The 14345-nt window shown below is 42.3% G+C and overlaps 1 protein-coding gene across 4 annotated transcripts in view; it reads right to left on the reverse strand.

Moving 5' to 3' along the window:
* The window catches only part of LOC135519395 (methyl-CpG-binding domain protein 5-like), a 60381-nt gene that overhangs the window by 6081 nt on the left and 39955 nt on the right, over positions 1–14345 (reverse strand). For all 4 annotated transcript variants that reach the window (XM_064944590.1, XM_064944592.1, XM_064944591.1 and 1 more), the window contains exons 2-6: positions 9794–10494; positions 8218–8320; positions 7856–8024; positions 4958–7195; positions 576–850 (exon numbers count right to left, since the gene is read on the reverse strand). In XM_064944590.1, the coding sequence (XP_064800662.1) occupies positions 576–850; positions 4958–7195; positions 7856–8024; positions 8218–8320; positions 9794–9903 (2895 nt within the window). In that variant the 5' untranslated portion in view covers positions 9904–10494. The remainder of the gene's footprint in view (positions 1–575; positions 851–4957; positions 7196–7855; positions 8025–8217; positions 8321–9793; positions 10495–14345) is intronic.

The raw sequence follows: 14345 nt of genomic DNA on the forward strand, positions 1-14345 counted from the left end.
TCTATGGGTAGGCCAACTACATTATGAGATTATTATGGATAAGAGCAATATTATTTGTATTTGTCAAACAGCAGCCAAGCATTGATCACCATGTCACCAGAACATGACCCTCGATATTTATTGGAAAGGAGGTATCAAGCTCATCATCTTGCACATTCACCACCCTGTGAAGTTAATCATAATTCACTTAATCTGTAGCCTAATAAACTGCATGGTTTCCCAAGTCGTAGTGGGAGGACCACACAACATATCATTATGTGACTCCAAGTTTACTTCGATATGATGGTTATTATATCAACATTTGCACAAGACATTTCCACTGCCATTTCACACATAATATATTTTTCCAACACAAAAATGTCCCACCATGTCAAACAAAAATTGTCTGTCGGCATTTTTAAAATTGTACCGGCATTTCATGCTTCCGTCAGCCCAGTGGTGACTTTTTTCATACGTCATTCAAGAAATGTTGAATGGAAATAAACATCCCTAAACTGCCAAACAAACATCCAAATACACAGAAAGTCACCACAATTATTTTGGGGCTTGAACTGGAAAAAAACAGAATGTCTGACCTGGAAGCTCTGAAGGAGGCTGTTCATGGGGTTGGAGGAGGCATCATCAGGGAGAGGGGCATCAGAGTGGGAGACTTGGCACTGGAATCTGTGCTGCTGCTGGCCCTGCATGTAGTGCTGACCAGGACCCTGGGTCAGACCCTGATGTTGGCCCTGAACAAGTGGTTGCAGTCTCTGTTGTTGCAGTGTATGGGCCTGGCTGTTCCTGATGAGAGAGTGAAGACTCTCCTCTCGGGCCTGCCTCAGCTCACAGCTCAGAGAACTACTGACCTCACCTACACAAAGGGAGAGAGATAAAGGAGAGAGAGAGAGAGAGAAAGGAGAGGCGTGAGAAAGGTGCGAGAATGAAAAGTGAAGTGAGGGAGCGGGAGTAGAGGAAGATCTGATCATGAGGACAACACCACTCCAAGCAAATTGAGTTTTTTCAAAGATAAGCAAACCAAAGGGACAGTAAGAGAGAATAGTGTGGAAGTAACAAAAAAAGTAGTTTTGCCCAAAGTTTACTCCCATTTACTTCCCTTGATTTGTGAGGACTTGATTGAACAAATAAGACAGTAAAATGAAACAGACAAGATAAGTGAGAAAATAAAGAAGACTGTTGTTGAAATGTAAACCAAAGTGGTCAACTGTGGTTCAGTTGGGCTTCCCTGACTACAGACTGAAACTTCAGGCCAATTATAGGTATTTCAGACAAAATAATGCTCCTGACTCTTAAATCAAGAAAAATCTATGAGTATATAAATCTTGGATGTACACTTCTAGAAGCCCAGCCATAGATGGATATCCATACATTACCTCAACATCATCAGCAAGGGATATGGTGTAGAACAGGAGAAGTAGCCAATAGTAGCAGTGAGTGACAAAATTAGGATTCTAATGCTTTTGAAATAAAAGGTTCATTTCACAAAAACGGTTGACAAACCTCAACAAAGTAGCCAGTAGCCACCATGATCCGCTAACTGACGGTTTCGGAGGACATTTCCTGAATCCACAGAGCTTGGACACGAAGTGAATGTGATCATTTGTGAGGAGCTCCTGTATCGAAACAGAAATGCATCCCATGTTTATGGATGATTTGCTCTCACTGTAAAGGTAAACGCTCCCTACTTTCTGGTAGCTCGCTAGTGACATTTTTGACATTACTGTGAAAGTGCATAAAATACAAGATTTTGTAATTAGTAATGTAATTAGTCTACACTAAAGGCTCAGCTGTCTAGATACATTTGACTCCTGATAAGTGCACATATCAAAAGGAAATGAATGCTCCATTCAAGTGGAGTGCAGCTCACGAGTCCCAATTCAAATATATTATTTCCCTTTTCTTGTGCTATTGACGGCTATCTGCAATCACAACAATCCCAAGCCATTGCGTACATCAAACTAGAGCTAAGAGAATGTATCTAGACTAAATGCCACTACCTGCAGTGATTCCCCTTATATTAATTTAGCTACCCTTGACACCGATGCTGAATGAAATCCTAGGGCAAATACTGACTAGTCGTTGCATATTACTTATCACCCAAAAAGTAAATGACAGAAACAATAAGTATACAGTTCATATGAGGAAATCAGTCAATTGAAATAAATTCACTAGGACCTAATCTATGGATTTCACAGCTGGGAATACAGATATGTATCTGTTGGTCACAGACAACTTAAAAAATAAAATGGGCCCCAGGATCTCGTCACAGTATTTCTGTACATTCAAATTGCCATCGATAAAATCCAAATTGTGTTCGTTGTCCGTAGCTTATTCCTGTCCATACCATAACCCCACCGCCACCATGGGGCACTCTGTCAGCGTTGTGAACATCAGCAAACCGCTCACCCACACAATGCCATACATGTGGTCTGCGGTTGTGAGGCTGGTTGAATGTACTGCCAAATTCCCTAAAATGACGCTGGAGTCACCTTATGGTAGATAAATTAACATTAAATTATCTGGCAACAGCTCTGGTGGACATTCCTGCAGTCAGCATGCCAATTACACACTCCCTCAAAACTTGCCACATCTGTGTAATGATCATGCTGTTTAACCAGCTTGTTGATATGCCACATCTGTCAGGTGGATGGATTATCTTGGCAAGGGAGAAATGCTCACTAACAGGGATGCAAACACATTTGTGTACAACATTTGAGAGAAATAAGCTTTTTGTTCATATGGACATTTTCTGGGATCTTTTATTTCAGCTCCTGAAACAAGGGATAAAACTTTATATGTTGCGTTTATATTTTTGTTTGTTCGGTGTATTTTAATCTGGAGGTTATATCCCACTCATACTCCCAACCACCTACTATTAAGAGCAAACCATCTCAGCAATTAGATCAATATTACACAAGAGGGCACTTTTCCCAGTGTAATCCACCCTGTTTTCAACAATATTGTTTTTACTAAAACATTAAAGCTGCATAATACACCTTTTTTTTCTAGAGCAAGTCTACATCTTTTACATCTAGCTAATAAGTTTTGTGCTTGAACTTTTTGTTGTTGTTGTTGTTTGATGTGAACTTGCTCATTAGTTAGCTAGCTAGCAAACATTAGCTTGCTAAATGAGCCAGGCAGTCACACACACTTCATATGAAACAAATGGGGTGGTAAGTGCAGCACATTGCACACAACACTAAATGCTTTACCAAGCTAGCTATCTATCAAGATGAATAAATACTTTAATTCACTCACCATTACCCCATACTACCAATGTCAGTTCGCTTGCTAGCTAAACTAAAGTTAGCTAAATGATTAGCATCACCATTTGACAATTAGCACAAGATAGCTAGCTAGCTACTGCACTGGCACTCGGCAGCTAACAGGCAGTTGTTTAATTCAGAAATGAATCCCTTGCTATTTAATAATGTTGCTAACTACACTGGTTATCTAGTTGTGCCCATCTGGCTAGAATCAAAAAGGGTTTAATACAAATTCTAGGTAGCAACATTAGCACAACATTCGCTATCTACAGCATACAAGCCAAACATTGGGGTGGCAGGGTAGCCTAGTGGTTAGAGCGTTGGACTGCAAGTTCGAATCCCCGAGCTGACAAGGTACAAATCTGTCGTCCTGCCCCTGAACAGGCAGTTAACCCACTGTTCCTAGGCCGTCATTGAAAATAAGAGATTTGTTCTTAACTGACTTGCCTCGTAAAATTAAGGTAAAAAAAAATATTTTTTTTGTGCTTATTAACCTTTTTGGGATAGGGGGCAGCATTTTCACTTTTGGATGGATAGTGTGCCCAGAGTGAATTGCCTTCTACTCTGTCCCAGATGCTAATATATGCATATTATTATTAGTATTGGATAGAAAACACTATGAAGTTTCTAAAACTGTTTGAATGATGTCTGTGAGTATAACAGGACTCATATGGCAGGCGAAAACCTGAGAAAAATCCAACCAGGAAGTGGGATATTTGACGTTTTTCAAAGCTTGGCCTACTGAATACACAGTGTCTATGGAGTCAAGTTGCACTTCCTACGGCTTCCACTAGATGTCAACCGTCTTTAGAAACTGGTTTGAGGATTCTACTATAAAGGAGGGGCTCATGAGACCTGTTTGAGTCAGTGGTCTGGCAGAGTGTCTCAGGCTCGTGGCGGGTGCTCTTGTTCCAGTGCTTTTCTTCAGACATAGGAATTCTCCGGTTGGAAGCTTATTGATGTTTTATGTTAAGAAAGTTACTGCCACATTGTGGTCTGGACTATTTTTTAACGAGGCTTATCGAGGGGGTTGATCTGTGCTGTGACAACACACCAGTATCCTTTAAGTTAAATCATTGTTTGAGAATATGACTTAGTTTAGCTGAAAATGGGTTAAATAAATAAGAACAAAAAAGCAGGAAAAATAAGGTATGATGTGAGAAACAAGTAGAAAAACATATCTGAACATTTTTGTCTGCCTGCCTGTAAAACATTTTTGCCTTTAAAGAGGTCTTGCACGCTGGCTTTAAATAGCTCACTTTCATTTGGCTGTGCAGCAGAAAATGTTTTGCAGTCAGCACTTTGATGAAAGATGCTTAAAGAGCGCAAGTGACAAAGACGGCAACAACATGAGACTGAATTTAATGACAAGGACAAATAGTTACATGCAAAAAGATGGTCATATTCATATTTGTAAGGTAGTAGCCTAATTCACAATGGGTTTTTTTTGGCCCCAAACATCAAGATGGATCATTGTAATAAAGTAGGCTATATCCAATTATTTTCAATAGACAAAAACTACCAATGTTCGCCACAAGGGGGCACAACACACATTGCAGCCCTTGCTTTATCACATGTATATAATATATATAAATAGAGACTATTGACTTAAAACATAATATAAATCTATGAGTTTTCTACACCTAGGATAAGAAGACAATAGTCAACTAAATCAAGGAGAAACAGCTGCTTACCTGACTCAGAGAGGGCTTGGACCCCGCCATTGGACATCATGGGAGGCAATCCTGCCCTGCCTCTGAAGTGGGGGTTGCCTTGCGCCTGGGATGGTTTCTGATGAAGTCCAAACTGCTGCTGCTGGTGAGGGTTTGGGTTTCCCTGCATCGACCCCATGGCTGCATGTTGTCCACCATTGTAACCCAACACCCCAAAGTTTCCAGTTAAGGTGGGGTCCTGCATTTGATTTATTGGCCTGTTGAACTGCTCCATGTTTAGATCCTGGCCTGAAATCTGACCATCACTGTTCATGTTCTGGAAGCCACGGATCTTCGCTCTGGCCTGGATTTGATGCCCCTGCAAGCTCTGCTGCAAAGTCGACATCTGAGGCAAAGCTTCCTCCAAGAAGGGAGATTTGCCAGATTTGGCCGGGCTTTGGCCCACGTGGCTTGGCCCATTGTGGGCACTTTGGTGGCTCATGGACTGGAGTAGCTGGGCCATTGAGGTGTTTGGGGGCAAACAACCCTGCTGCAACATTCTCCTCAAAGTCTCTGGAAAGCTAGATGAACTAGACCCAGAGCCACCCATCGGATGCTTGAGCACGTCGAAAGCCCTGTCATTGTTGATGCCACCACTGCTGCCATCACTGGACAGTTTGCGCTTGCGGTTTGCCTCTCTTTGCTGAACCATACCCATGAGTTTGTCTCTTAGTGCTGCTCTTCCGCTTTGAAATTCGCTCGCCAACGGCCCAGGATTAGGTAGATGTCTCTGGTTTAAAGTGCTGTGTCCATCTAGGTTCCCACCTCTTCCTCCACCAACTAGCCCTGGGTGTCCCAAACTGCTGCCACTGCGAGCCTCTGCGTCTGCACCCAATGTGCTGTCGGTATGTTTGTTTTGATTAACTAGCTGTGCTTTCGCTGCTGCTGAAAGAAGACTACTTGCTGGGAAGGAAGCAGGATTCTGCTGATCTAACATCTGGTTGAGGGGCATTCCTACCGAGTGATTCTTTTGAAGGATACTATCAGATCCGGGAGCTGGACGGTACATGGAGTTGGGATGCCTGCTTAGACCAATGTTCATCCCCCCTGGCAGTTGGTTGGGGGTATCGTTCAAGTGATGGAGGTTGCCCATCTTATATGCAGAACCTTGTGGCATTGCAGGTCGAGGGGACCCCGAGGAGGCCTGAGAGGACCGGGGAAGTGGCTTTGAACCCCCACAAGGAACCTGGAGCCCCCTCGTGGAGTGAGCAAAACTACCATGTTCAGAAGAAGTGGATAAGCAACGTGAGCGGTGGGGTGACTCCACCTTGGCGAGGACAGGCCCAGCCATATGTGCTGGGGACATGATAGGTGAGGATGAGGCGGATGACAGGATAGGGTGGTGCTGGACCCTATGGCCATGCCCAACAGGTCCAGACTTCCCAGTTGGCAAGGGCAGGTTGCTGGGCAAAGGGACACTGGCAGGGGGGATGTTTACATTCATTGGTGGTACCTGAGATTGGGCATTGTGTTGGAGGCCAGATATGTTTGGCACTAAGGGACCCTGGCTAGGAGCCTTGCTTGGAATTGGGTCCAGGATACCAAGAGGGTCCTTCTCAGAGGTCATCTGCTTTTTCTGCAGGATGCAGGGAGGGAGCTGAGACAGGGAAAAGTGCGACTGTGGGTGGCATGCAGGCTGGGGCTTGTGTTGAAAGTCGTGGGGGAAGCTGCAGGAGGGCTGCATATTGAGGCTTTTGGCATTGACGACAGGGGAATTTGGTACATTAGTCCTTCCTGACATGGCACACAAGGGCTGGGAGGCCGAAGGCGAGCCGTGGTGCAGGATCCTGGGTGGTGAGAGATGGGTAAAACGATCACCGTTCATATGGACAGAGCCTGGGCTGCAAGGTCCATGAAAACCAAGCATATTCGGGTCAGGACTCCCCAGAGGTTCAGTCCTCGGGGAGGGAGCCCTATCACCATAATGCTGTGAGCAACATGAATTGGAGGAGGAGGGGCTGAGCAGGACACTGTGGCGGCTGTGATAGGGTGACCGTTGTTGGCTACTGTGTTCGCTGCCCCCCAGCCTTGTCCTGCTGTACCCCAAGTACAGATCCCTCTGAGGGGGAGAATCCAGTTCATGGTTATAGTACTGTTGACCAGAAACTGACATTCCTGTCTTGTTGGGATTCCTGCCATCAAGAGCCACAGAGTTGGGTGGACCATTGTGCATATTGTTCCTTATTGCTTGATGACTCAAAGGACCCATAGCTGCAGCGCCTGCAAAGCAAAGTAAACTTGTATCTATCTTTGACATTACTTTTATCATCTCAGATGAGATAATTATATGTAATTAATTCAGCATCGTCAATTCAGACCTTACAGAAAATCCCAAAACAAATCAACCATTAACAGTTCTGAATTGACAACAGAAACCCGATCTTTAGAGAAAACATAAAACAGCAGCTAAGCAGACAGTTGAATCTAAATTATGTGTATGCATGTTCTTCAGACAGCGTCACATTTTCGCTTCTTTTTTACAACATGCTGACAGAGCAGCCCTTTGCTGTGAAAATACTGCACAGAGCAGATTATTTCTGTCTGAGCTGGTCTCAATAGGTCATAAGGTTATTCTCTTTAATTTAAACTTTCTATATGGTAATATGTTAAAACAGAACAAAACTAGCTGAGAATGCACAGAATGGCATGTCATTATATCAAGTTACACCGATTGGAGAGTAAAAGCCATTAAGTGACATTGGCTTTCATCATCAAATAACACCCTTTTGCAAAATATCATAAATAACTGGTGTTTAGGCCTATTTCAGAATTTGATCAGATATGAGACATTGAACTTCATAATCAATAAGTCACACAAATGGATGGATCTTTCCTAGGGAGCTAGTTGCATCTCAAATTGACAATATTTCTTTCACATACCAGTGCCAACACTGGCCAGAGTGGGGTGTGGTGACTCCATGCTCCTGTGCAGGGTTGCCACGGTGATGACCTTCCTCTTGTGGATACACAGCTTGGTGACATTAGCATCGGCTCTGGCATCCTCAACAGTCCTCTGCTTGACAGCCGCCCCGGTGTCAAAGTTGAATATCTGAGGGGAGTGAAAGATGTTAGTGTCTGGGTGTGCCTACTCTTATCAATACACTATGCATGTGTTACTTCCTCTCTCCTCCAGTCCTGGCTACAGTAAGAAGTGTGTTAGTGTTCAGTAGTGTGTGTAGTCCTTTCCTTTGAACTTAAATTCCCCATCTACCAGGAGTGGCCCCACATTCAGGCTTGCTCACCTTATGAATGATGAGAGGACACTCCAAGCCACACTTACAGGTGCCATCAGTCAGCAGGTAGCTCTTCACCTGCTCCAGACAGGCTAGGACTAAGCCACTGGGACTGGAATGTGGAAATCGGAGAGATTGTGAGTGACTAATGTAACAGCATAGCACAACCACAGCCAAATAAAAGACAGTTTGCATCTGAAATGCCCCCCTGTTCCCACAGTAGGCCTAGAGTGGTGCTGGTCAAAGGTAGTGCGCTATACAGGGAATAAGGTACCATTTCGGACTAAACCATACACATTCAATTATATCAAATGACCTGGATAAAGTAGTCAGTCACAGCAAAAAAGGAAATCTCCCAAAACATAGGAGGAACACAATACCATGAAAACAGCTCACCTTTATAATGACAAGTGCAATCAGCTTAAAAGGCTTGGTTCGAAAGAAAAAAACCCACATTCATTTCAAACTCAATGAAAGTAAGGGAGAGAAAAGCAGCTGGTGGGTGGAATTATGGTGCCATAAAACATGGCTCCTGACAGCATTTCATAGTTTTTCAGAGGACAATTTTCTCTGTATGAGACAGTCACTGATCTCAAACATTCTTCTCCTCAAGGCCATGTAGCCCAGATCTGCCCACCAGAGAGGGAATATACTTCATATGAAGAGGGAGGGAGGTAATATTAGACTCTGGAAGGTGTTATGCTTGACTAGCTCTGGTGTTGAAACATTTCCCTTCAACCCCATGGACAGAAAATGGATAGAAGTGACCTTTTTCTGCCTTTCAATAAAGGTAATGGACTACGGCGTTATTGTGGTCAGCCCTATTAGGGTAAAAGACAGATATGACAAGTTGTTCCACCTCACAAAGCACAAGAAAGAGGATTGCCACCCACTATCCAGGATTCATCTGAAATTGTTTCTGTAGTTAGAAACAGATAACAATTTCTGCAACATTATTTTGCTGAAAGATAATTCCATCCCTGAAAAATTAAGTTAATTGATTGCAGACAAATTGCCCATTTCAATTTGTTGGATTCGTAAACTACTCAATAAACATAGTACCAGTCATCCGATTTGGACCGATCCTCTTCTTAACAAAGATTAAGACGTGAGGATTCCAAATGAATGGACAAAAGCTACCCATGGACCCCCCCCAAACCCCACACCAAGCCCACCCCAAAGGCCAGTGTACAGTATCAGTTCTCTATGTTTGACAAGTGGTATAAAGCTGTGGCTTGGAGTACTGGTTATTCATACTATGTAATGTATTCATAGTGAGCTTGGTGATGTTCCCCCCCCACTGTTCAGAGAAATTTGCCATAGAAGTCGCTTGCTTCCCCCATAAATTAGTGTGAAAGTACCAGGTTTTGCCCTCTAGATGCCACTGTTCCTGCTATTGCCACACCTCATATATATATTAATCAATAAACACACCAAATGGTGTTACATGAAAAGATTGAGCAGTAGAAAATTGGGTGTATATTAGAAATTGGTACTGTAGAAGGAAAGAGTTCATTACCCTAAGTTCCGATTGGGGAGACTAGAGACCACAGGCTAGTTTAAATAGAGGTAGAGGAGGTCTTACCTTATGTAGACAACCCCGCTGTGGGTGATTCTGCGCTGCCAACCTATAGGGACTTCAACCGGGGGCGGCTTCCCCTCAGCACACAGCCCCACCTTCTTGATTCTGTTCATTGTCCACTCCTTAGGTCCGCACAACTACACCCTTGCGATGTGAGATATCACAAGTCTGTCAGAGCGCTCAGACTAGTGTGCGTCATCCTGGGGTCTCTCAGGAGTAAACTGACCAACCAAGAGAGGATGAGCTACAACAACTTCGCTGCCGCAACTGCCAACTGCCAATCCCACCGTCGCCTGCCTCGTCCGTGGACAGGTTCACTGTGGAACCAGACTTTTGAGGCCCTTCGTCCCCATCCTGTTTATTGCCGACATGTTTAAAACCCCATTTTCATCAGTCTTTGTGAGGAGGCCATGGTAGTCGTGGGGGGACCTGGGGACATTGGGATGAGTGGTCTGAGGGAACTTGAAGTAGAGTTGCCCAAGCTACCTCTCTCACAGACCAATGGAGACGTTTCACTTTCAGTTCACAGAATCTGCTATTGGACAAATCTGGATGGATCTGGTCATGATATGATGACGTGAGTTCTGGCTGACACTAACTGCAGCTGCTGCGACCTTAGAGCTCATAGTTGCAGGATCCGTCAGCATGACATCATCCCAGAGTTGATAATGGATAAGAGCAGACACTGTCCCATATATTCCAACCTGTAAAACAAGTCAAAAGTAACACGATCAAATTGACTACAAAAACTTTTGGGAATACATTTATATCCTACATAACAAAATGAGCATTGATCTTATTGAGAAGAATATTCCTAAATATATCCCACACAAGACAGGACTGATCCCTCATGACACCCAGAAAAAATAATAATGATTTTGGGGATTTTCAAAAATTTAATCCATAGAATGAATAGTCCTTTGGGAGGATTGTTGACATCTTTTTGGCAGTTCTATCTAATAGCATAATTAGGAAATAATTACTAAAAGTTGTGATATTTATTGCATTTTGGCATTACCCGGACCTCCTTTAAAACTCCATGGTGTTTCATCTCTAGGTGCTACAAAGTAAATTGGTTTGGTATCATATTAAGCTTTACAGCTTGATGTTTACTTTGTAGCACCTACAGATTAAAACAGTAATATTTTAAAACTTCAATAACTTTCATATTAACTAATTAATGAATATAATATAATTAAACATTTTAGATGTAGATTTAAAAAATATATATTGTTAAACATAATATATTCTATAGGAAAATCAAAGTTCCAGAGTGGGATCTCTGCTACTTTTAGAGTTATGATCCAATTTGTAAGCATTGTCAACAGAGTGAATGTCAAAATGGATTCAAAATAGTTGCCCTCTGCTGTGGATTTGCAGGATGCGCAAAGGAGGGCTGTGGTTGGTTACATTGCCTACTATGACAATTTATCTGTATAAAATGGGCCATAACTTTTAAACTATCAGAGAACCCACTCAAACTTTGATATGTCCATAGAGTATATTATGTTCAACAATATATTTAAAACATTTGTATTATTTTTTATATAGATGTTTATATTTTTCAATATTCATAAATTAATATTATTTAAAAAAAATCTAAATACTACTAAAGCTGTAAAGCTTCATATGACACCAATTTTTACTTTGTAGCATTTAGAGATGAAACATGGAGTCTTAATGGAGAAACACATCCAGATGTCCAAAATATCCAATCTCTGAGTAATTATTTCTCAATTATGCTTTAACATAAAAATGTAAAATATATATCCTTCTTCCAAAGGACTATTCTATTGAATACATTGTAAAAATTCCCCAAAATAGGGTGAGTTTTTGTCTGGATTTCGTGAGGACTCACAGGCGTTCCACAACATTTGCATAGTACCCAATAATGTCAAATCAAAGTTCACTGGTCGGTGTACACAGACTTGCAGGTGTTATAGCAGGTGCAGGGAAATGCTTATGTTACTAGCTCCAACAGTGAAATAGAATGTCTCGCAAATTCAATAAAAAAATATATTAACTGAAAATAAGAAACAACAATCCAAAGTAGATATATAAGAGTGAGCATGTTTGAAAATCCACAATATGGGGTGTGTATAGACAGTATATCATTTGGAAAAGAAAATGCTATGTACAGAAGTAGGGGTATTAGGATGTGCCATGTCGAGAATATATTATATAAATATATTATAATACATGAGGCATTAGTTTCGAGGTGCAGGGCTGAGTACCAGGTAGGTAGCCCGGCTAGTGAAAGTCATGTCAAAAAACTTTTCCCGGGGTGTGATGTAATATGGAGGACCTGGCAAGCCAGCCTATTCCCTTAATGTAAACTCCAACAGAAATAACTTCAAATCTATAACTTCAAATTAAACCAAATGTTTTGCACTCATGACTACTGGTTTCAATTTATTTTCAGCCAACTTACAAGCCAATACTTTATAAATGTATTGTTACAAACCAGCTAGCCAACTAAGCTGCTAACGCTAGCCCTGCCAGCCTTCTAAAGTTACGTTAGCATGGAATGAGTCAGCCAGTTGCTATCAACACCTAGTTTACAGCTGCATTAAAGTAAACCAAAGTTTTGGAAATACATAACGCCATCAAACCAGTTATCAAAGAATGTTAGCTACACTGAGTGTACAAAACATTAAGGACACCTTCATAACATTGATTTTCACTCCCCCCATTTTGCCCTCAGGACAGCCTCAATTTGTCGGAGAATGAACTCTTCAAGGTGTCAAAAGCGTTCCACAAGAGATGCTGGCCCATGTTTACTCCAATGATTTCGACAGTTGGCTAGATGTCCTTTGGTGGTGGACCATTCTTGATACATTACATTTACATTTACATTTAAGTCATTTAGCAGACGCCCTTATCCAGAGCGACTTACAAATTGGTGAATTCACCTTCTGACATCCAGTGGAACAGCCACTTTACAATAGTGCATCTAAATCATTAAGGGGGAGGGGGGGGGGGGGGTGAGAAGGATTACTTATCCTATCCTAGGTATTCCTTGAAGAGGTGGGGTTTCAGGTGTCTCCGGAAGGTGGTGATTGACTCCGCTTGATACACATGGGAAACCGCTGAATGGCACACATACAGAATCCAGGTCTCAATTGTCTCAAAGCTTAAAAATCCTTGTTTAACCTGTCTCCTCCCCTTCATCTACACTGATTGAAGTGGATTTAACAAGCAACATCAATAAGGGATCAATAGCTTTCACCTGGTCAGTCTGTCATGGAAAGAGCAGTAGTCCTGAATGTTTTGTACACACAGTTATTTAAAAAAAATTAACCTTTATTTAACTAGGCAAGTCAGTTAAGAACAAATTCTTATTTTCAGGGGCAGAACGACAGCTTGGGGATTCAAACTTGCAACCTTTCGGTTACTAGCCCAACGCTCTAACCACTAGGCTACCCTGCCGCCCCCATCTTAGCCAGCAAGCTAGCCATCCAGCTAATGTTAGTTATTAGCCTAGCCAACCACCTCAGTTATGGTCGGCAAGCTAGAGCCCAACTACTAGAGACCAGATAGAACACAACTAAAACATAACTGCAGATTAAAAGAAAACCGATCAGAAACGTGCATATTGATGGTTGGTGCATTTAAAACTGAAAAAAATAAGAGTGCAGGCTGAGTTAGCTACCAAAGCTAAGGGGAGGCGGGCGCTTCACCGGGCCAAAATACAAAATGGATAGAATCCAGATGTCAGTCAACTAGTGCGCTAGCACGAAGGAAAGTTGGGAAAAGTTAGAAATCTCCAATAGCCTACTTCACAGAGAACATGCAGAAAAGTTGACAAATCAAAAGGAGAATAGATGAGGTACTACATAGAGAGCAAGCAGGTATGATTTTCTCTTTTGTTTTGAGCCCAATGGTAAGAAAGCACCAGAGCATGCCATGCAAATGGGTTCCCCCTAGAAAGCACAGCCATAAAGTCAGTATATAGCATGGGATGTAGCTAATGTAAGCCAGCTTGAGTGAGCTCGGTAGCACATAATATGAACTCGGTAGCAGAGTAGATCCTCCATATTATGTCAAGAAATAGTGCATTGTGAGTAGTTTAGACGTATTCCGGAAGTCAATAAATATGTAATAACCAAAAAAACATAGCTATGTTTGTACTTCTAGGTAATCAGATGGTACTGCAACTCAAGTCTTTGACCACACTTTTGTTACATGGGTGAGAAAAACTCATGCTTCCTGCTCTTTAAGAGCGTTGAGCCAGTAACCAAATGGGTCGCTGGGTCGAATCCCCGAGCCGACTAGGAGAAAAATATGTCGATTTGCCTTTGAGCAAGGCACTTAACCCTAATTGCTCCTGTAAGTCACTCTGGACAAAAGTGTCTGCTATAGGATCAAAATGTAAATGCAAAAATGCAATAGAAACAGTTTCTCAGTTCTGGCTCTGATGCACCCGTACCATTTCTGTCTGCTAGATGGTAACAGAGTGAACAGACCGCTGTTGCTTCTTCTTGACCATGGTGTCGGTGTGGTGGGACCATTTCAGGTCCTCAGTGATGTGTACGCCAAGGAACTTGAAGCTTTT

Source organism: Oncorhynchus masou, chromosome 29 (genome assembly GCF_036934945.1).
Source record: "Oncorhynchus masou masou isolate Uvic2021 chromosome 29, UVic_Omas_1.1, whole genome shotgun sequence".
NCBI classification, from domain to species: Eukaryota; Metazoa; Chordata; class Actinopteri; order Salmoniformes; family Salmonidae; genus Oncorhynchus; species Oncorhynchus masou.